This window comes from Eschrichtius robustus, chromosome 12, assembly GCF_028021215.1.
Source record: "Eschrichtius robustus isolate mEscRob2 chromosome 12, mEscRob2.pri, whole genome shotgun sequence".
Classification (NCBI taxonomy): domain Eukaryota; kingdom Metazoa; phylum Chordata; class Mammalia; order Artiodactyla; family Eschrichtiidae; genus Eschrichtius; species Eschrichtius robustus.
The window spans coordinates 86258139-86282093 of NC_090835.1; the positions used below are offsets into that span (position 1 = coordinate 86258139).

The window sequence follows — 23955 nt, forward strand, 5'->3', positions numbered from 1 at the left end:
ACATGCAGATCTGGATTATGTAAACTGTCAGTATGTCATTTGATGTATAACCCTTTGTCTCAAAAATGTATATAACTGTACTTTGACCTCTAACCGGTGGTCCTCAGAGCTTTCTGAGAGACTCTGGGGTTATAATCTTCAGGTTGGCTCAAATAAAATTTTCTATTTCTTTCTTAGATTGACTATTAATTTTTTGTCAACACTAAGTTTGAGACAGTTCTCATATTTTTATGAAGGTTTTATCATCCTGTGTTCTTGGTATTTGTGTAGTCAGGAATTTGGCATCATCTAAAGAGACGTCTGGCCTTTGTCTTCTTCTGGGAGGTAACCTCTAAACACTAGGAATTTCCCTAGTGATAGGAGTATTATTCCTGGTGGTCCCCTCAGAACACAACTGAGAGTTTAGCTCATGAGATGACTCAGCATGGGGCATACACATACTTCTCAGGTCTGTTTCATAGGGACTTCTGGCTTTTGACTGAGGGAAGATGTTGGAAAATGAAGGAGAGAGGGAAAGGATGAGGGCCAAGGAGGGTTTGGCCCTGGCCATGTTTCACATGATGTCTAGGACAGCATCGTTCCCTCTCACCATATTTGAATCAAAGTGCTGGGCTAGGAGAAACATAGCCCTGACCAAGTGGGACTATTTTTAAGTTACGCTCGTAAATGAAAAGCTATTGTGGAGTAGAAGAATCTTCTGAATAGGACAGCTTTCAAAGACACAGTGATGATTTGCCTTGATTTATCTGGGATACTTCCTATTTCCACCTGCTGTTTTTGTATAATTATTAAGAGCAGCCACTGTCTATCTCAAAGGTGTTCAAGTTTGGACAATGAATTAAATGGCCACCATTTTTAAAAAGAGGGTTCAGTTATTTGGGACAAGTGACATTTTGTCCTTTCTCCATCCTGTCTGGATTATGAAACTCCAGCAGCCATCTTGGACTATGACATGATATTGAGGGTTAGGTACCATGCCCAAGAATGATGGAGCAGAAAAACAGAAAGTGACTAAACCACTAAGGATGACGAATCTGCCATACTAGCCCTGAATTGCCTTCTTCTGGTCTTCTTTTACATGAGGGAGATAAAAACCCTTTCTTGGGCTTTCCTATCATATGCAGGAGAACCTAACTGTAAAGGATATAGGGCCCAAGTGACTAAACAGTCAGAATAGGGGAAGGTGAGGTAGCAGATCTTGTGGATGTTTCACTAGCATCCAGTCTAGTCCACTGCATAGTACCCAGGAGGTCTGCAGAGTTTTGACTTCAAGGATGGGTCTTGGCTGGCATTGACCTGTTGAGTATCATCTTAGCCCCTTTGCCACATTAACTGGTTCAGGGATGGGTAGTAAAAGCCAAATGTAAGCCAAGCAGCACATAGTGTTCCTTTGTCACTGGTGATTAGTCCCTTAAGTGTAAAACACAGGGCTTTGTTTGACTGGAAAAAGACAAGACATGGAAGTTGTGATGTGCAGACAATTTTTAAAACTTTTTATTCTGAGATTATTGTAGATTCACATATAGTTGTAAGAATAATAGAAACCCAGTATACTCTTCACCTAATCTCCTCCAATGTTACTATCTTACATAAGCATAGTACACTATCACAATCAGGAAATTGACATTGATATCATCCACCAACCTTATTCAGATTTCACTTGTTTTTATATGCACTTGTGTGTGTGTGTGTGTGTGTATTTAGTTCTATGAAGTTTCATCATGTGTAGATATCACATGTGATTAACACCACAGTTAAGATACAGAACTGTTCCATCACAAGGATCCCTTTTATAGTCACAGACACCTCCTTTCCCCCTTCTCAATAAACCATACACCACTACTCTGTTCTCTATATCTATCATTTTGTCACTTCAAGAATGCTATGAATGGAATCATACAGAATATAACATTTCGAGACAGACCTTCTTGACTCAGTATAATTCCCTTGAGATCCATCCAAGTTGTGTATTTCAATTGTTCATTCCTTTTCATTGCTGAAAAGTATTCCATGATATGGATGTGCCACAATTTGTTTAACCACTCATTACTGAAGACTGTTTCCAAGTTTGGCTATTATGAATAATGCTTTATGCAAACTTTTGGTGTGAACGTTAAGTTTTCACTTCTCTGGGATAAATGCCCAATGACATATAGATTTGAGACTCAAAACTGCAGCAGCCATTTGGCTACCTCATCAGAGAAACCTCCTCTGACCACCCAATATAAAATAATGCCCCAATCACTCTCCATCCTCCATATCCTGATTAATTTTTCTTCATGGATCTTTCATACTACATATTTATTTCTTGGCTTGTCTATTGTCCATATTTCTCCCTAGAAAGCAAATCCATGAGCCCAGGAACTTTGTTTTGTTCCCTGCTGTATCCTGGAGCCTAAAAGAGAGCCATGGTACACCCTCAACAAACACTTAAATGAATGAATGAATGGATGGATGAATGAATGAATGAATAAATCTCAGACATCTTTCCATATTAGTATATATAGATCTAACTCATTCTTTTTGGTCCCTGCATAATATTCCATTGTATGCCTGAATAGTATTTTCATTAACTTGTCCCCTATTGAAGCATATTTATATTGGTTCCAGCATTTTACAAATGCAAGCAATGCTATAATGACAATCCTTATACAATCAATCATCTTTTTTTTTTATAAATTTATTTATGTATTTTTGGCTGCGTTGGGTCTTTGTTGCTGCACACAGGCTTTCTCTAGTTGCAGCAAATGGGGGCTACTCTTCCTTGCGGTGCGCAGGCTTCTCATTGCAGTGACTTCTCTTGTTGTGGAGCACGGGCTCTAGGCACGCGGGCTTCAGTAGCTGTGGCATGTGGGCTCAGTAGTTGTGGCTCGCGGGCTCTAGAGCACAGGCTCAGTAGTTGTGGCGCACGGGCTTAGTTGCTCTGCGGCATGTGGGATCTTCCCGGACCAGGGCTGGAACCCATGTCCCCTGCGTTGGCAGGCAGATTCTTAACCACTGTGCCACCAGGGAAGTCCAATCAATCATCTTTGTACAGATGGGAGAGAAGAGGAGTAGATGGTTCAAAGAGTATGTGCATTAAAATTGTTTTTTTTAAGCTATTACTAAGTTGCTCTCAACAATGTTCTCCAAATTTACCCTCTCATGGTATACTGGAATGCCTATTTCCTCATGTTCTCACCAATACTGAGTATTGTTGAGCTTTTTAGTCTTTACTCATTTCATAAATTAAAAGCAACATCACATTAATTTATTAATCGTGAGTTAAACTTCTTTCCACATGTTTATTAACAACTTGTTCTTTTCCCCTGTGAAATGAGGCAGGACCTGTGGGGCCCTCCCTGGTACAAACCCTTCCTGTGTCCATAGACTTCATTCAGCCTCCTTGAGCTTCCCTGAGTTCTAAAGAGCAGATTCAAAAAGTTGCTAATCAGGGAAGGGAGGGAATGAAGAAGGAAAAGAAGAGCAGTCACGAAACAATAGTGCACCCTTGGAGCAGGGTCCTGGTTCCTCCTCAAGGAATATACATGACAACATCTTTGAGTTCTTCTGCCAGAACTAAGGTCCTCACCCAGGTGGAGGATGGTAACTTCAAGCTGAACACAAGATTTCTGGAGCACTGCCTGCCCTGTTACCTCGCCACCAACCAATCAGAAGAAAGTCACACACACTGCAGGCCTCACCCCAAATTTTGCCTATTAAAAACTTCTCCTCCAAAACCATTGGGGAGTTTAGGGGTTTTGAGCACGAGCCACCCGTTCTCCTTGCTTGGTCCTGCAATATAAACCTTTCTCTGCTCCAAACTCTGACATTTTGGTTTGTTTAAACTCACTGTTTGTCGGGCACAGGAACTTGGGTTTGAGAACAAGATTTGGGTTTACTTCTCGGTTCCCAGTCTATTCTATTGATCTATCAGCTTATTCTTACTTTAATTATTGTAGCCTTGTGTTTTTCCTATTTTTTATTTTTATATTTCCAGACTAACTTTAGCATCACTTGGTAAAGACAGATAAAAGAGGAGAGAGTGGAAGCAGAAATATCTTAGGCCTTATCAGGTTCTCCTCAGTTTGGTGCCTGGAAGAAGAATGGTCCAAGAAGAAAGGGGTCAACAGTGTCAAATGCCTCAGGAACATTAAGATAAAGGCTGAAGAGTATCCTCTGGAGTTAGCCAATACTAACAGAAATTACTGGCACCCTGAGGGCAGATAGGTTGTGTTGATAGGGAATTTATTTTTAAATAGGTGGGAATTTATTTTAAAATAAAATACTTTATTAATAAAAATTGTATTTATTAGTTAGGTTTAGTTTCCATTGCATATGCAGACAATCCAAATAAGTGGCTTAAACAGGACAGTTGCTTTAGTCTCTCTTACATATATAATTAGATGCAGGCACTCTGCAGTGAATAAGGACCCAGGCGTCTTTACCTTTTACTATATCATCTTAGTGCAGGCTTCCATCCTCAAGATTGTCTCATGGTCCAGGACAGCTGGGCAACCTCCCACCATCATGTGCACATTCCAGGCTGGAAGAATTAGGAAGGGGGAATGTTAAAAGGGTATACTTTCCAGCTGAGTAGTCTTCCTTTAAGAAGCTTTCTCAGAATGACCACCCAAAACCTTCCACATAGATATCACTAGCCACCCACAATCTCAGGGCCATGTTGAAGTGTGAAAGAAGCGCTAGGTGAGTTAGTGTTCCTGAGCACATCCATAACCAGCTGGACAAGATTTCATACAGCAGAGCTGCCTTCATGAATATACCACAGTATTGGCAGTAAAGGCACCTGGGAAGTATCTTTCAGCTGGGCATATTGCTACCTGGAATAAAACTTTAAGGAAGGAGTGGAGATTGGCTATAAAGTAGTCAATGACAGTTCCTACCATGTTGTGTTAAGGTTGAAAAGCACTTATTAAAACAAATAGCTGTACCAGAAGTCCCAAACTGGAGGTGAGGAGGTCAATTTCATCTTGCAGAGATGATTTTTACAATTTTTAGTTAGTTTCCAACACTTGAAAGTCAATCAATTTCACATAAATCTCTAGATTTCTGCCTTCTCTTGAAAATCAAAAATTTGGCAATATGCTGGGCTCACATTCTCCATGAGAAGTAGCTGCCTCATCTGTCCTCCAGTTATTCGCTGTCCCCATCTTTCTCTATTGTGACCCTGGACTGGCCTGCTCATTTAAATTACCTTCTTGTCTCCAGTAGGCATTTGTGTTTGCACCCTTTACAAATGAATAACTGTGATAAAGATAAGAAGTATGCATAAAATGTGACAGTAGAATCATTAAGTTAATTGATTATTAGTCTAATAATTCAACAAGTGTTGAAGTCCTTTCATATGATTAAATCTATGTGCAAGGCGTAATGGAGATCATAGAAGGTCTGGAGAGAAGTCTGTCCTCATGGAGTTACTAAAGTATCTGATCTCAGTTTATTTATGTATACTTTATACTTGACATATAAAGTATGCTGGACTATGTGAGAGCACACATCACTTCCTATTCTAAAAGTGTGCCCTGAATTAGAACCTTGACAGACATGTAAGAGTTATTGAAGTGTTATGTAAATAGGTTAGAGAAAAAGACTAGAAACAGGGAAACTGGTGGAATTGGTCACATTCAACCAGTTACTAACTCATTTAAAACACATTTGCAAACTGACATTGTTGAAATCATTTAGGTCAAGGTATAGTACTGGAAATTAAATTAACACAGGCAAGCCTGCCCAAATTCAATTAAATCTAGAGGAAGGACAATACTGAGAAAATAGCAAAGGAAATTAGGAAACACCAAGGTAGGGATGAGGGAACAACGCAAAATTTTTTTAAGTTTACTGGATAATGAAAAGAGCCTGTGTCACCCACAGGATTACCAATCTCCCTATACTTCAGGAAGGAGCAAGCATGTTTAGGTTCTATTCAACACAGCTCTATGCAGTGGGTACTTTATTATTTTAATGGATAAACATACTTAGGGTTTAAAAAATAAAAGTTGTAAGGAAGTCTCCCTCCTTGTTGGGGTATAATTATTCCCATTTCACCAGAGAGGAAACTGAAGCTCAGAATGGTAAACCACTTTGCTTAGGCACAATAGGAAGCAGCAGAACTGGGCTTGTCTGTTTCTGTCACAGAAATGTTGCCGCCTGATAATTAAGTCTTTCTTTTTCGAAACAGAATTGCGAGCGCCTGTAAATAGGGTTTGTTTGATAAAGCTCCTCACAGGCTGGGTGGGGCTCAGTCTGCAACCCTCATCCCTCCGGCCTCCCGGGGAGGCCAGATATCTCTTCTTACCACACCAACACAAAGCTAGTTTTCTCTCGCCTTTGCTGAGGCCTGGGCACCAGACAGGAAACCCAACAAAAGACCAGGGATCCAGCCCCAGGGCCGCGGAAGCTCGGCGGCGGGCCCGGAGCGTGCAGGCAGGGGATACCCTGTCCCCTCCGCACCCCGCGGACACCGCCTGCTTCTGTGACCGGTATCCAAGGCTCCCGCGCCCGCGCGTTCCGCCCCAGGGCGGGCGGCGAGGCCTCCCCGGCCCTCTGCGGAGGAAATCATCCAGGCCTGAGTCCAGGAAATCTTGCCGTGCGCAGGAGGCCTTGGCCAAGCCCCGCCCCCGAGCCGCCCCTTCCGCTCGCGCCGGGGTGAGGTCTGCTGGGCTGCCGGGATCCGCTCGGACGCGGCCACGTTGTCCTGCGCTTTCTGAGCTCCTGGCTCTGCGAGTCCAACCGGGGGCGCCCGATCAGCTGCCCCCTCGCATAGCCGCTGGGCTAGGTGGGGTCGCAATATCCCCACGTTCCCTCAGCCGGGCGCAGCGGCGCCGGGTTCCAGCGCGCGGGCGCGTCTGGGATCAGGGCCGGGGAGGAGCCGCCCTCCGTCAGCCGGGCTCGCCTCCCGGCGCCGCCCAGAAGCAGCGAACGGGAGGGAGCGCGGTACAGCTGGGCTCCGCGCAGGGCTGGGCGCCGGGGCCCATGCCCGTGCGCTCCCGCGGGCCCGCGCCATGGCCTCCGGGAGCGTGGCCGAGTGCTTACAGCAGGAGACCACCTGCCCCGTGTGCCTGCAGTACTTTGTCGAGCCCATGATGCTCGACTGCGGCCACAACATCTGTTGCGCCTGCCTCGCCCGCTGCTGGGGCGCGGCGGAGACCAATGTGTCGTGCCCCCAGTGCCGGGAGACCTTCCCGCAGCGGCACATGCGGCCCAACCGGCACCTGGCCAACGTGACCCAGCTGGTGAAGCAGTTGCGCACCGAGCGGCCGTCGGGGCCCGGAGGCGAGATGGGCGTGTGCGAGAAACACCGCGAGCCCCTGAAGCTGTACTGCGAGGAGGACCAGATGCCCATCTGCGTGGTGTGCGACCGCTCCCGCGAGCACCGCGGCCACAGCGTGCTGCCGCTCGAGGAGGCGGTGGAGGGCTTCAAGGTGAGGGCCGGGCGTGCGGGGCGGGGAGGGGCCGGAGCGCGAGTCGGACAAAGGGAGGAGAGAGCCAAAGGGGCTTCCTTTTTTCCGCCTAGAAAATGGCTGAGCCGGACGTGTGGTTCACAGCCGTCATTTCCTCTCTGTCCGCTCCAGAGCCTCGGCACTCAGATTTGGGAGGAAAACCTGTAGCTGGTGAGGAAGCCAGAAGTCTCCCCACCCCCACTCTCATTTCCTTATGTGCCTCTATGTTTACCCGCTCACGGGCACATTATACATAAAGACGGCCCATGGAGACCCCTCTTGACGGTATAAAAGATATGCGTAAAACCACGTCCACAACGACAAGCTTCAGAGACGCTCGCACTCCTGTCGGCTGCTAGATGATCTGAAACAAAACACAGTCGGACGTTAACTGGCTGTATACACATCAAGCAGAGGCCCATCACCTCTCCATTCCCCAGCACTTCCCTGTGCTCCGTCCTCTTCTAGAAGCTCACGGAAAAGAACGAGCTCCTTACTACCTAAGTCATTTAACCACCGTGAGACTCATAGGAGATAACACAGTTATGAAGATTGAGTGAAATAAAATGATGTGTGGATCCCTTTGTGAACTCTTGAACCAACAGACTGGCACAGCTAAACAATAACGTGGAAACAAAGTATTAAATATAAAACAGTTGTAAGGCAACATTCAAGGAGTGCATGATCTGTGTGTTTGAGGACTGCAGGAATATGTACACAATTATGTACATGTTTAAATGTGAGTACATTCATGCAAAATTATTCACTTAACATTTATGGTGCTTTCAAAAATATTCTTTTACTCACACTGGTGATAACCCTCTAGTAGGTTGAGAAGGTGGTGTTTGCCCATGTCACACCAGAGGAAAATAAGAGAAGTAAACTCATTTTCTCAGTACGCGTCTGTGAAAGAGCGACAACTTAAAGCCTCCTAGTCCATTCACCTTTCCACTAAGCCATGCAGTATCCTTCCAAGGGCAGGTAGGTGACCCACCATTTAAGATACAAACTACCAAAGGAGAGGTCTGGTGACCCCTGTGCCCTGGTGATGGCAGTGTGGTCCAAGGATAGGCTCTAACCAAAAACTTGGCATCAGGAATGTGGGTTGCACGTGTGATAAGCAGAATAGCCATATTGATGCTATAGTCTGCCTAATCTTGAACTGCCCACCTGTTTTTGCTTTTCTTAGGAGCAAATCCAGAACCAGCTGGACCACCTAAAAAGAGTGAAAGACTTAAAGAAGAGGCGTCGGGCACAGGGGGAACAGGCACGAGCTGAGCTCTTGGTAAGGTTCTTTGGAATTCACAGGTAATATCAGTTCTGCCGGTCACTCTCTTTTTTTTGTAAGGCTGTTAAACTCCCCTTAACCTTGTGCAGTCAGGTCGCCCAGAACTTCTAGGTGTGGGTGGAACAACCTTATATGGCAGTTGGGAATTCACCTGGAGAACCAAGGGATTCCCACATTTTGGGGGAAAGGATGGAATAGCTGAGTTTAGAACCCCTAGAGAGCTGACCTATCAAAAGTGTCATCTGCTAGCTTTGTGCAGATCAAGGTTGATCCCTGACAAAGCTAATGCAGGTGAAATTCTTGGGCACAGTTAGCCTCCTTTTGTACCATTCTGCAGACAGTTGCTGACAGTGGCTTTCTGTAAGCCCGACTGTTGCTTCTTGCTGGAATGTTCCTTTTCTTGACAGTTCAGTTCTGAACTTTTCAGTTTGTTCCCTTCCCCTAGTCTCCCAAAGCCTTAGCAAGTGACTCATGTGCTAATTTGTGATAGGGATATTTGGGGGGGTTTGTTCTGGAAAAAAAAGTAGAGACTTTTATAATATATACTTATATGTCTACCATCTAAGTGTTTAAGCATCTTTTGAACAATAAATAAAATATTACAAATTCCCATCCATTAGAGGTATTTGCATCTGAAAAGCAAACTCTTATTAGACTAGTAGTGCCTAGCACCATCTTGTGAGAAATTCTGTCGGTCCTGGCCAGGGTGTAGTAAAGAACTTTTGGACTGGGAACTTATTCCCGTGATGCCGTAAGATCCCACCACTTGTTCTGCTCACAAAATCCACTGAGACCTCAGCTCCCTTTGCTTGAAAATGGGTCTGATGGAAGGAGAATCTTCTAGTGAACCTGAGTGGACTTAAATCATTTAAGCACACCACTGTGTCCTCTGTGGGGGGATTGTCAAAGGGGGGAAACAGCCCTTCTTTGAGAATCAGGGCACCTGGACATACTTCTGGGCTCTGTCAGTAGCCAATTGAATAGACGGAGAGAGTAATACAACCTCTCTAGGCCTCAGTTTCCTCATCTGTGAAATAGGTAGATTGGACTAGACTTTTGGTTCTTCAGCGAGGTGAGTACTGCCCTCTCCTCCTCTCCAGTGGTGTGTGGGTGTTTGGTTGGAGTGATTGGGGAGGGTTGGGCAAGGATGCTAAATGTCCTGCAATGCAAAGAACAGTCCCATGCAGGCAGAATTGTCCCCCCACCAGGGTGCCAATGGCATTCTCTTTGCAAAGCACTGAATTAGTTGAGCTTTAAGGACTCTTTCATTTCTAAGATTATATTGTATTGTTTATGCATTGAAAGACTTGTCCCGCTCAGGAGAAGTATAAGCTCATGAAAAGGATTTATAAACAAGGTGCGTGTGCATCACTGTTGCACAGTAAATAGTATACCTGAATGAAATGATGAGGTCTTGGGGTGGATAGCCGGGGAAGAAATAGGAAGGGCTCTAGAAGTAGCCTTTCCTCTCTTCACTGCCCTTCCCTGTCATCCACACAGAGCCTGACCCAGATGGAGAGGGAGAAGATCGTTTGGGAGTTTGAGCAGCTGTATCATTCCTTGAAGGAGCATGAGTATCGCCTCCTGGCCCGTCTCGAGGAGCTAGACTTGGCCATCTACAACAGTATCAATGGTGCCATCACTCAGTTCTCTTGCAACATCTCCCACCTCAGCAACCTGATCGCCCAGCTGGAAGAGAAGCAGCAGCAGCCCACCAGGGAGCTCCTGCAGGTAAGGCTTAGCGCGCCCTGCCAAGACAGCTCCTGCTAAAAGGTCTCCCTTCTCTCTTTGCCAAGCAGTATCCAGGACCCCCTACTGCCTTGCCAACTCTGTGGGAGTAGCAGGGGCTTGCCAAGCTCTCTTTTGGGCACGTTGGAGGGGAAATGTACAATAGAGGACCTGGTTGACACAGCTTGCGTCAGTCAGTTGCACTGTCTCATGGAAAGGGCAAAAGGGAGGCCTAATGCCCAGGCCTGTCCTGCACTGATAAATAGTCTGATCACAGGCTCTCAACCTCTCTGGGCCTCAGTGACCTCATCTACTCATTATGTAATGAGGGGTTTGGCCCACATGCCATTTAAAGACCTTCCTCACTCCAGTTATCCTGTAATTTTAACATGTATGTGTGCATTACCACAGCCACAAAACAAAGAAACGCTTGAGCGGGAGTGGTCAGCCCAAGCAGTCTTGTGATTTAGTCTTGGTAGTGCAGGTGATAAAACTGCAATACACCCAACCCAGGAAGACCACTGGAAACGAGCTGATGCCTGACTGTCATTTGTTCATTCAATGCATATGAATTGTCTATTCTGGGTCAGGCACTAGTCTAGGCACCTGAATTAAGTGGTGAATAAGCTCTCCTGAAATTTAAATTCTAATGTTGAGATCATATGATAAAGAAGTGAGCAAACAAGTATCATTGGTGTTGATAAATGCCATTAAAAAGGGGCTGATAGGATAGGGTTAGGGTCAGCAAATTATGGCCCACCACCTGTTTTTGTATGTCCTGCAAGCTAAGTATGCTTTTTACAGTTTTGAATGGTTGGGAAAAAATCAGAAGGATGTTATTTCATGATATGTGAAATTATATAAAATTTGAATTTCATTATCCATACTTTTTATTGGAACATAGCCACGCCCATTCATTTACGTATTGTCTGTTGCAGCAGAGTTGAAAAGTTGTGACAGAGACTGTATGGCCTTTTCCTTAGAAGAAGTTCACTGACTCCTGGCTTTAGATTAAAACGAGAAGTCTTAATCTTGAGCCTTAACTAACACCAATATTTAATTGCCAGGGAGGGAAGGAAGAGCTTGCAAAGGGAACAATTGACCAGAGAATGTGGCCAGGGAGGAAGAATGTTTCAGGAAGGAGGGAGTGGACAACAGAATCTAATGCAGTTGAGGTGAAATAATATAAGGGCTGAGATCCATTTGGTTTAAAAACATGGGCATCATTGATAATCTTGATAATAATCATTATCATCTCAATGATTTTCATCTCAGATAATCATTGATAATCTACCACAGTGGATTAATTTGGTCAGGAGCCGCATGAGGGAGAGTTGTGGTGACAGAGGGTGAATGGAAACTGGAAGAGTAAATGACTATTTCAAGAAGTAAGACTGTGAAGGAGATATTTAAAAAAATACTTGGAGATGAGGTAGGATTGTGGGGCTTTATGGGGAGGGGATGCTTAAAGAAACTAGCTAAACATATTTTAAAAGAAAATGTGGAAAGGAGCACCTATGTTGTAAGGATTCAGGTGAAGAAAATTACTGAAGCTATAAGGATGAACTAATCACTAATGTGCTGTTTCTGAGAAGGCAGAAGGGAAAGATAACTAAAGCATATGTGTGGGACTTAGTTTTGGAAGATCCTCTGTTGTATGGGAAGAAAGGACCGTGGGGGCAGGTAGATGCAGGCAGGTTGTGCACTTTGGTAGCTAAAACCCGTTGGCTTTTTTTAAAAAATAAATTTATTTAATTAATTAATTTATTTATTTTGGCTGCGTTGTGTCTTCATTGCTGCGCCTGGGCTTTCTCTAGTTGCAGCGAGCGGGGGCTACTCTTCGTTGCGGTGCGCGGGCTTCTCGTTGTGGTGACTTCTCTTTGTTGCAGAGCACGGGCTCTAGGTACACGGCTTCAGTAGCTGTGGCTCGCGGGCTGTAGACCGCAGGCTCAGTAGTTGTGGCGCACGGGCTTAGTTGCAGTTGCTCCGCGGCATGTGGGATCTTCCCGGACCAGGGCTTGAACCTGAGTCCCCGCCGTTGGAAGGCAGATTAACCACTGCGCCACCAGGGAAGTCCCCTGTTGGCTCTTATTCTCTTTTGAAGTTAGAAAGCAGGACCATCTGCTCCCATTGAGCAGGCGTTAGAGAAAATATGAGCTTTGAAGAATGTGGAAAAGTTCTGAAATTATTGTTTCAGAGTATGGGAAAGCCATCTGGTTTGTGAGATGTATTAGAATTACTTGGTCAGTGAACGTCAGTTTATACTGGGACTTGTCTGCCCAGTTGTGTGACCTTTTTCTTGTCCCTGCTTTTTCTGACTGTGACTGCTCTGGTGCCAGGCATACGGAGAGCAGGTAGTTGGGCTCATCCAGGATTAGGGCTTTGCAAGATTTGAGGTTTTTGTTTTGTTGTTTTTTGGTTTTTTGTTTTCTGATTGTGATAAAATATACATAACCTAAATTCACCATTTTAATCATTTCAAAGTGTACAACTTAGTACATTTAGTAAACTCAGTGTTGTGCAACCATCACAGCTATGTAATTCCAGAACACTTTCATTACCTCGAAAGGAGACCTCGTACCCATTAAACAGTCACTCTTCATTCCTTTCTACCCAGTGGCAATCACTAATTTGCTATGTATCTTTATGGGTTTGCCCATTTTTTTAAGGTAGAAGGTATTTGTGAGAATATTTTTGAACACATGGACCGTGAAATCAAAACTGGATGATAGGGACTTCCCTGGTGGTGCAGTGGTTAAGAATCCGCCTGCAGGGCACACGGGTTCGAGCCCTGGTCCGGGAAGATCCCACATGCCACGGAGCAACTGCAACTAAACCCGTGTGCCACAACTGCTGAGCCTGTGCTCTAGAGCCCGTGAGCCACAACTACTGAGCCCGCATGCCACAACTGCTGAAGCCTGTGCGCCCAGAGCCTGTGCTCCGCAACAATGAGAAGCCTGCGCACCGCAACAAAGAGTAGACGCCACTTGCCAAAACTAGAGAAAGCCCACGTGCAGCAACGAAAACCCAACACAGCCAAAAATAAATAAATAAATTTATTTATTTAAAAAACAAAACTGGATGATAAGGAAAAGTAGAGAAAAAAGAGGGGTTGTGGACTCTATGGGGAAGAGGGGTCATGGTAGTAGTCATTTGAAAAGTAAGCTGAATCTTACTTAATGGGGGAAAATTAGAGCATTCCCACTGAGGTCAGGAAGAGGGCAAGATGTTCACTATTGTCTACCTATATTTAACATTGTACGTATGTACACACACATACACACGGGAATATTAGGCAACTGTAAAAAAAGAAAAAGGAATATACCTATGAACTGATACAGAGTGGTTTCTATAATATATTGGTAAGTGAAAAAAATCAAAGTGCAAAATATAGAGTGTGCTACTTTTTGTGTAAGAAAGATGAGATAATTGGAAAATACATGTATCTGTTTATTTTTGCAAAGGAAAGACTGGAAGGATAAATCAGAAAATAATGGGAATGGGGAGAATGTGATGAGAGGAGATACGAGAAAGAGTGACAGACACTCTCTGGCCAAATTTCGGATATTTTGAGCACCAATATAAATAAGAACAGTGATGGATTATAACCCATTGAATAAAGTACGAATTGATGGGTCCATACTAATAATAAATAAGGGAAAATTCTTCCTTCCAGTAGAATGTTGACTAAGTAATGTAGAAGGAATTTTTTAAATTTATTTATTTATTTTTGGCTGTGTTGGGTCTTCGTTGTTGCACGTGGGCTCTCTCTAGTTGCTGCGAGCAGGGGCTACTCTTTGTTGCGGTGAGCGGGCTTCTAATTGCAGTGGCTTGTTACGGCACATGGGCTCTAGGCGCGTGGGCTTCGGTAGTTGTGGCAGTAGTTGTGGCGCACGGGCTTAGTTGCTCCGTGGCATGTGGGATCTTGTCAGACCAGGGATCGAACGGTGACCCCTGCATTGGGAAGCGGATTCTTAACCACTGCACCACCAGGGAAGCGTTAGAAGGAATTTTGCAGGTAGAAAATGATCATTTCGCAACTATCATATTAAAAGTTAATTTAGACAATAATTATCGACAGATGCTAAATCTAAGGGGAGGGGGAGTTCGATAGGGACTGGCATATTAACATAATTTCAAAGTATCACTTTTAGATTACTTGTTAATTACAAAAGGAAAAATAGTAGCTATAAAATATCACCAATAAGGGACAAGTGAATATCATGTTTATTTAGAAGCAAACAGCGTACACTAGTCGAAGATGGTACAGCTTGAGGACTTGCTTGGTGGCGCAGAGGTTAAGAATCCGCCTGGCAATGCAGGGGACTACGCGTTTGAGCCCTGGTCTGGGAAGATCCCACATGCCGCGGAGCAACTAAGCCCGTGCGCCACAACTACTGAGCCCGCTCGCCTAGAGCCCGTGCTCCGCAACAGGAGAAGCCACCGCAATGAGAAGCCCGCGCACCACAACAAAGAGTAGCCTCCACTCGCTGCAACTAAAGAAAGCCTGCGCGCAGCAAAGACCCAACACAGCCAAAAATAAATAATAAATAAATAAATGAAGTAAAAAAAAAAAAAAGATAGTGCACTTTAGTTTAATCATGACGGCAATATCTGGGAAACCCAAATGGAGAGATACTCTACAAAATAATTAGCTAGTGTTAAGGCAATGTGTCAACAAAAGGCAAGAGCCACTCCAGATTATAGACACATGTCATCATAAAAATGCAATGAACGATCCTGGATTACCTGAGTGGGGAGGGGAGTAGCTGTAAAGAATATTAATAAGACAGTTAAATTAGGTTATGGACTGTCGATTATACAAATGTATCAATATTCAGCTTCCTGAGTTTGATAACTGTACTATAGTTATAAAAGAAAATGTACTTGCTCTTAGGAGGTGCAGAATCATAAAGGGGTACAGGGATATAATATAAACAATGACCTCTCAAATGATTCTAAAGATAAATATGTCTGGGAAAAAGAGTATACAGGAGCTCTTTGTATTAGCAGCTTTTCTGTGTATTTGAAATGATTTCACAGTAATAAGTCAAAGAAATCAAGCTAGATAGGCAGGCAGTTGTGGTCCAAGCGTGGGATGCTTGAGTCAGTAAATTTGAAATCTTGAGATCCTTGACCAGTGTGCAGGAGGAGAGGTCAGGAAGTGCTAGGATAGCAAATAGTGTGCATCCCAGTTTCCTCTGCCCGGTTTTTAGCTCCTGGACTGTGCGTTGTACTCCTTGTCTCCCTGGTTTCTCCCAAGAGAGCCACCCCATAGTTGGGTTTTCAGCAAACATCTGTGAGAGAAAATGGAAGTTAGGAATGATTTCTCATGCTTATCCTTTTCCTTTCTCTTATAGGACATCGGAGACACGTTGAACAGGTACAGTTTTCTCTCTCCCCCGTGCTAAATCAAGCCTGAAAAGATTTTCCCTCATACTTAGAAATTCTGGAAGGAGCCCAGAGCCTGAGGACATCTTACCAAATTGACACATGTCCTGCCTGTCCCTGAACCAAGTCACTAGTGTGCAAATAACTAGATGAAGTGCAGCTCTTCTCAGTAAAACTCAGGAATTATTGACAAATTATGAGGGTAAGGGGTGGAGTAGGGGGTCCATTTGGGAGGGTGCTGGCGGTTTATGAGGACACTTCTATGGAGAGGGTAGAGACTTACAGGGACTTGGGCAAAGTGCAAGGGTATTTTATAGTTTTTGTTTCCTAAACATTTCAGAATCCTTTCCTTTTTGTTATCTCTTTCTCTCTGTGTCTCTGTTTCTGACTCTCTCTTTTTTCTGTAATGGGGAAAATATGGTCTAAGAAAAGTGAGACCAGCTCAGAGTTATATAATGAGTTATGAGTTACCTGGATTCTGGCTCTTGTTCTCATTATTTCTGTACTGTATCATCAGATGGAAAGTGAGGAAGAGCTACCTGGGAGTTGGGACATGACCGAGCAGGAGAAGCCCAGAATGTGCAAGAAGCCAAGATTAAATTATGTTTTCAGGGTTGGATGGCAAGGACAAATGGGATAGCCCTTGGGGGCATAATGTTTGGTGCCTACTGGGGCGGAGCCTGACTTTGAGGGAACTGAACTTTGAAGCTAATTAAAACCCTGAAGGGTGAAAACCCTCCAGAGGAAATGCAGCTTAATTATGCGGGAGCATTGGAGGAGATACGGGGGCGGGTGGGGGGGGGCGGGTGGGGGTGGCACATAGATGGGGTAGGATGGCTGGGAGGGCTATGTGGACAGAACTGTTGATAGAACTGAGCTTTTTGAGAGCTGCTGAGATGGGATGGTGATGAGCTGGAACTTGTACTAGTCCCTGCCAAATGACCCCAACAAATACTCCCTTCACTTTTACTGCTACTTTTACTTTTTGGTACCAGTCTAGCTCTGAACTAACAGGGAGATAGATCCTTTAGATTCTAGCATTTGGGGACGTTAAGGTTTGGGTTTGGCTCTCTGAGTTAGGAAACCCAAAATTTCATTGGCTTAAGGCTTAAACATAATTTTAAAATTTTGTCACCATTAAAAAATGTGCAAGTAGGTAGCCCAGGGCTGGTTTGGTGGCTCCAGTGATCATCAGACTCTGAGGTTTCTTTCCATCTACCCTTCTGCCATCTGTAAGATACAGTCCTCATTCTTACAGTCCAAGATAGTTCCTAGAATGCTAACCAGTAGGAAGAAGATAAGTCACATCACATACCTTTTTATTTTATTTTATTATTTTAATTTTTTATATAACCAGAAACCTTTTTTAAAAAAAAATAAATTTATTTATTTATTTTTGGCTGCATTGGGTCTTTGTTGCTGCGCGCGGGCTTTCTCTAGTTACGGCGAGCAGGGGCTACTCTTCGTTGAGGTGCACGGGCTTCTCATTGCGGTGGCTTCTCTTGTTGTGGAGCACGGGCTCTAGGCACGCGGGCTTCAGTAGTTGTGGCTCGCGGGCTCTAGAGCGCAGGCTCAGTAGTTGTGGCGCATGGGCTTAGTTGCTCCATGGCATGTGGGATCTTCCCGGACCAGGACTCGAACCCGTGTTCCCTAGCATTGGCAGGCGGATTCTTAACTGCTGAGCCGCCAGGGAAGCCCCACATTCCTTTTTAAGCAGACTTCTCAAATTACCACAAGATACTTCTTACCTCTCATTGGCCAGAACTCAGTCACAAGGTCAAATTTAGACCAGTCAGGCATGAACCCAGTAAAATTTGGAAGATGGGAGAAGGCATATTGGGTGGGCAACTAGCAGCCAGTCTTTGCCATAGACCCCTTGAGGCGGGTGGTGGGTAACTGGGTATTGTCCAGAGAGTACCTGTCTGTCTGAAGATGTCATTCTCGCCATATTTGGGAACCTGAGGATTATGGGTCATTGCCCACCACAAATATCAAGGACTTTATCATGGAATCTAGTGCTTTCTGGCAAGGTCAGGCTTATATTCAGTTTAATTCAGTAAATCTTTGAGGACATGCCATGTGAAAAGCCAGGAGCTAGTACTGTGGGGGAATAAGAAGGTGAATAAGATGTCTCTCCTATTCTGGTCCAGAGGATCATAGTCTAGAAGGAGAATAGGAAAAAGGCTAGAGTGGCTGCTTTTAAAGACTGTCCACCTGTGTTGGCCAGTTTAGCCCAGGTTTGTCCTGGACCCTGAAAGGTGTGGAGGTGTGGAGGTGTGGAGTTGGGGGAGGGATTCACTTGTTTTTTTGTTGTTTTTTTTTTTAAACTTAGGGCTGAAAGAATCAGGATCCCTGAACCCTGGATCACACCTCCAGATCTGCAAGAGAAAATCCACATTTTTGCCCAGAAGTGTCTGTTCTTGACTGAGAGTCTAAAGCAGTTCACAGGTAATGCGAGAAGAGGGATCCATGAGGGTTTATGCTCTCAATAACTATATTGCCTGAGAGGATGTATTTTCCAGCCAGATAATGGGATGCAAGCTAAACATCTTCTTTTCTCCCCTTAGAAAAAATGCAGTCAGATATGGAGAAAATCCAAGGTAAATTTATCTACTTAATGGGCTTTTGACATTGAAGTTTCCTGGGAAGATGAGCATCTGCACTAAAGTGTGGGAAAATGGGAATGCGCAATACCCACTGGCCGGCCTCCCCTGATATTTTACATCTTCCTTTTTGCTTTGTTAATTTTTTCAATTAATAGCCTCTTGTTTCAATTTGAAGCCTTTTAACTATATGCACTCATTTCTTAATCTACATTAACGGAGGAGAAAAATATGCAACCCAATAATTAATCCAGAATTAGTTTGGTTATTTAAAATTATTTTTAATTGAGAAAGAGAATCAACAGAAACTATCCTAGCTACATTTCATTTGAGCTAGTATTTGTAGTTATAATTTATAGAGTTTCTGCTGCGTGTGGGCACTGGTGCTGACCAGGACAGGAGGAATCAAGCAGCACTGATTGAGGCAGCACCTCGAGGGAAATGGTTAGGAACAGGGATTCAGGAGTCCGGCTGCCTGGGTCCTGGGCCCAGCTCTGCCACTTGGTAAGGATTCTACACTATAATTTCCTCATCTGTAAAATGAGGAGGATAGTAGCTCTTACCTCACAAGGTTGTAAGGATTAAGTTAAATTAGTTACCATTTCTAAAGCCTTTTAGAATGGAGCCTGACATGTAATGAACCCTACATTTATGTTTATTAAATAAAATGTTCAAGGTATTTAAGGGATGCTCTTCCTAATACAAAATTTTCTGCTCATGATCACATATGAGCATATAGCACATATGGCTGTATACTAAATGCTAAAATTCTAGGCAGCCTGGTAGAATCTGAAATCCTTATATGTAAGTAATCCCTTTTCTCATTTAGTACAAATTACAAATCCCCATAATTCTGATAATTTCCTGTATTTGCTAAAACTTTATTTGCATTGTATCTTTTCAGATACATACTTTTTTCACATCTAGCAATGTAGACTTAGGGAATGCTCACAAGCAAAACAGGGAGAAACTCCACTTAATACCAGAAGCTCAGGCATGACGTTCCTTGATGTGACTCTCATTTATTTTTCCTACTCTTCTCCTGCCACTTCAAAGGCTCACTGAGAACGTATCTGTGAAAATGCTTTTTCAACTGTAAATGCATTTTACTGCAAATGGTCTTGTTTGCTCCAGCTTGGTAGTGGATGTCACTTGAACCACTCATCCCCTAGAACAGGTTGCTTATGAAAGCCAAGAGTTATGTATGATGCGGACTTAGAACCTCCATCTCCCCCTGCAGAGCCAGCTGGCCCACTGGAGGGTGGAATCCTTAATCTTGGCTCAGTTTGGCCCCATATGCTACCAATCTCGGGCGTGTGGTTATCCTTCTGCCCAAAGTTTCCAATCCCTCTTCCCTTTGAGCTCTAGGCTGGAAGATGGAGTCATACACTGTATGAAGAAATCAGTGCATGACTGACAACAGGGGTTCTGGGGTGTCTAATGGAAACCATTGCTTTATGATGACTCTAACCAAAGCTCCGTCTCTTAGGTATTTCCTGGAAATATTCAGATGACTTCTGTAACTTCTTTTCTCTTTTGTTTTTTAGAATTGAGAGAGGCCCAGTTATACTCAGGTGGGTGATAGGAGACAAAACCATTTGGAAAAAGGAGTAAAAATCCTTATCAACGTAACTACTATTGTGAATGATTTTGGAAAGTGCCTAAATTAGGATCCTTTAGGTTACATGTATGAAAAATGATAATAATCACAAAAATACATCAGTTGTTTCTATGTGTTTATAATATCTTTGCCTCCTAAAATGCCTCAGAGCTGAAACCATGGACCTTTGAATAGGAGGAAATCAAACTCAGATGCTATGAAGGATTATAGAGGTGAAACTACAGTTTCCAAAAAGTAGAGCACTGCCACTGCTGGTACACTGGTATGCTGCTCTACCCACTTAGCCTTGGGCATTGTGTGGTTTACAAAAGGCAGTCATCCTTCCAAAACTACTGAGCTCACCTCTTATTCTGAGTGCTAGGGACAGTCTAAGAGGAATCTGCTGTCATCCCTTCTCTGTGCCTCAGAGCAAGTGTTGAAACTCTCCCTCTCCTTGACCATCACCTTCACCTCAGGTTCAGAGACACTGGGAAAATCTATGACCCCATAGGTACTCAGAACTGAGGTTTGTACTTTCCACAGTCACAGGACCGCCTTCTGTTTCATGAGATTCTCCTCATGAACAGAGGGACTCTACATACAACGGGTCTTCTTTCATTGATATCCCCTGGCTGTAATCCATATTTAATTCTTTCAACAAGTATTAATTGAATACTTTGCTTATGTCTTACATTTCCTAATGTTGCGCAGGATACTGTAGAGGGAACAAAAGAGCATAAGACACTGACCTATCCTTGGAGTTAAATGTCTGGTTGGAGGTATGAGGTATACCCATGACATGAGGGAAAAAATGGACAACTGTTGTGAACAGATATTTGAACCAAAAACCAAGCCTCTGGGGTTCTTGGTCACCTCCACCAGTTGCCTGTCATCAGCCTTTTGTGGGAATCAGTCAACCTAGCTGAGCTTTGGTTCAGAGAGAGAATGTTTGGGAATCTTCCTCCTGAACCAGGTATGAAGAGCAAATGAGAGAATATATGCCAGTGATTTAAAAACAGGAAACCACCACATGATTGTAAGATGCATGTGGGACTAGTGTCTTTATCCGACGTTATGTGAACATTCACATGTTTCACAGCAGATCTGTTGATATTTGGTTGTAGAGTGCTATACCACACCCTGTCTTATCTAAATTCTGTATTCTGTGAAACTTCTGGTCCCCAAGACTTAGATTAAGGGATTGGACATACATGTAAGAAAACCTCAAATTCAGCTTAATAATGGATATTGTGGTTTAAGATGTGAAAAAGCAAATGGAGGTAAAAATTTCAGTACTTTCAATATATCCTAGCTAAAAGAAGTAACTGGCTAATCCAAGCAGTAATTTTTGGAATGTCAATTTCAGGATGTAATTGAGTGTAAGATGAATGTACCTTTGTTGGAGGGCTCTTACTCTCTTCTTAGGGGGTAGGAGAAAAGCTGTGTGTTCAGAGTGGGCTTTCCTGGCGCTCGGCTGACCTTTCTCTGCCCTTCTGTTCCTCTGCAGTGGATGTGACTCTGGATCCAGACACGGCCTACCCCAGCCTGATCCTCTCTGATAACCTGCGGCAAGTGCGGTACAGTTACCTCCAGCAGGACCTGCCTGACAACCCTGAGCGGTTCAATCTGTTTCCCTGTGTCTTGGGCTCTCCATGCTTCATTGCTGGGAGACATTATTGGGAGGTAGAGGTGGGAGATAAAGCCAAGTGGACCATAGGTGTCTGTGAAGACTCAGTGTGCAGAAAAGGCGGAGTAACCTCGGCCCCCCAGAATGGATTCTGGGCAGTGTCCTTGTGGTATGGGAAAGAGTACTGGGCTCTTACCTCCCCAATGACTGCCCTCCCCCTGCGGACCCCTCTCCAACGGGTGGGGATTTTCTTGGACTATGATGCTGGCGAGGTCTCCTTCTACAACGTGACAGAGAGGTGTCACACCTTTACTTTCTCTCATGCTACCTTCTGTGGGCCTGTCCGGCCCTACTTCAGTCTGAGTTACTCGGGGGGGAAGAGCGCAGCTCCTCTGATCATCTGCCCCATGAGTGGGATCGATGGGTTTTCTGGCCATGTTGGGAATCATGGTCATTCCATGGAGACCTCCCCTTGAGGAGGTGAACTCAGGCCAAAAGGGCCATTGACCATACTCCTACCCCAGGCATAAGGCATCCTGTTGCCTTGACACTTCCTGCCCATCACAGCTGGATGTCCTTACCACTTTCCGAGCCCTGCAGTGCAAGACAGGATGTCCATGTTCTCTGCCATCCCCTCCCTTCCCACGAAAATTGTGAGATGTAATGAGAAGTATTAAGATTGCCCAGAAATAAAAACCACATGTCCACCTCCAGTGTTCCACACTTCTTGGTCTTACACCTTACTGGAGGGGATAAAGAATATGGATAATCTTGGGTTCAGAGAGCCATTCAAGATGTTTAACACCTTGGCTCAGCCCCACATAGTGATCATGGGTATTTGCTGTGATTTCTGAACTAGGACTTCTTTCTAAGAACCTAGAGCTGGACTAGAAAGTCCTGTCAGCATGGCTCCCTTTGTCCCAGTTTTTCCTCCTGGGAATAGTACCTCTACCCCTGATTCCCAATTGGCCATAGTTTTATTAACTCCATTAAAGAGGTCTATATGTGTTTTGATTAGTTACTGTTATTTTACAATAATGGTGGGAAATGGTCCCACCTCTGTTATGAGATAATGTTCTAATCAATGTGCTCTTTTCTGTCTTTTTGAGGGCTTTGTCAGCTCCCTTCATTCTAATGAAAAGCGTATCCTGGTGCTGGATGCACGTCATCCAGGATAATTTTCTGCCCAGCACCATCCATTGTTCCTACATCCCTTCCCACTCACATTTGTGGACTGATGGTCAGTCATACACTATCCCTGGAAGGATTCCGGGGCAGTATGCCAGGGATTCATTGACTTTTGTCTCCTTTTCTCCCATCTCCTTTGAGGGATGGGGGGATTTACCTTTCTAATATGTGTACCATCAAGGGGCACTTCCATCCCCATGGCCATTGGATCACGAGGTGTTCTGAGGTCAGAAGACCCAGGCAGATCACTTTGAGAAAGCTCCCACAGTGGCTCTTAGTCCTGCTTCTCTTTGGGTACATGCGTCTCTGTTTGAAAATAAAGTGAGTATGGATGTTGTTTACACTGTTGTTGTCTTCTGGGTCTTGGTAGGACTGGGTTCATATGGGTCCAGAATCCCATTCTGGCCAATATTTTACTTCCAACTGGATGATAAAAACAGTACCATGTTACTACTTTCTAATGGTGCTGGGGAAGTAGTGTTGGACATCCACAGCCTACAGCTTTGTTAATCCTGTCACTTCACTGGGAAAGTGTTCTTTCAAGTCCTTTTTTATAACAGTGGGGTAATGCAGCAATGCTTGGTGTAGATCAGAGAGCCCAGAACTTGCTTCCCAACTCAGAAGCAGCAGCCTAAGCCCTTGGGGGCATGGAGGTCACCACGTGCTAAGGAGGAAAGATAGGCTGAGAGAACAGCTCCTTTCCAGGGTATTTGGATCTTTCCTGCTTCTGGACATGGCCTCAGAAGACAAGATTTTGTGGTCTTACTTAGTCCTGTACCCAGCATTGTGGTTCATGGCTGAAGATCATGAATTGGTGGTATGTCCTAATTCATTCATTTATTCATCAGGTTTTAAGAGAAATAACCAGGAGGTAAAGAGAGGGGCTTCCATGAGGCTAGGTTAGCTTTTGCTGAATGCTCTCAATAGATATAAATACATATGATAACATATATTATGTATGTATATAAAATACGACACAGATACAGAGCAGTGCTTAGCACATAATATGAAGTGCTTTATGCACCAGGGCTTATTTAATGCCCATAACAACCCTGCAAAATGGGTACTATTGCCTTTATTTTACACAAGGA

General features: G+C 44.1%; 1 protein-coding gene and 1 long non-coding RNA gene across 2 annotated transcripts; one reads left to right on the top strand and one right to left on the bottom strand.

Annotated features, from left to right (window-relative positions):
- Window positions 1-1516: 1516 nt before the first annotated feature.
- LOC137772920 (uncharacterized) lies at window positions 1517-6896 on the bottom strand. The gene is made up of 3 exons (XR_011075600.1): window positions 6296-6896; window positions 4428-4525; window positions 1517-3027 (listed from the first exon to the last, which is right to left on the bottom strand). It is a non-coding gene; the product is annotated as an uncharacterized lncRNA (long non-coding RNA).
- TRIM27 (tripartite motif containing 27) lies at window positions 6714-23205 on the top strand. Its single transcript, XM_068557052.1, has 8 exons — window positions 6714-7421; window positions 8629-8724; window positions 10228-10458; window positions 15816-15838; window positions 18179-18294; window positions 18414-18446; window positions 19997-20023; window positions 21557-23205. The coding sequence occupies exons 1-8, from the start codon at window positions 7002-7004 to the stop codon at window positions 22150-22152; spliced, it is 1542 nt and encodes a 513-aa protein (XP_068413153.1). The 5' UTR covers window positions 6714-7001; the 3' UTR covers window positions 22153-23205.
- Window positions 23206-23955: the final 750 nt, after the last annotated feature.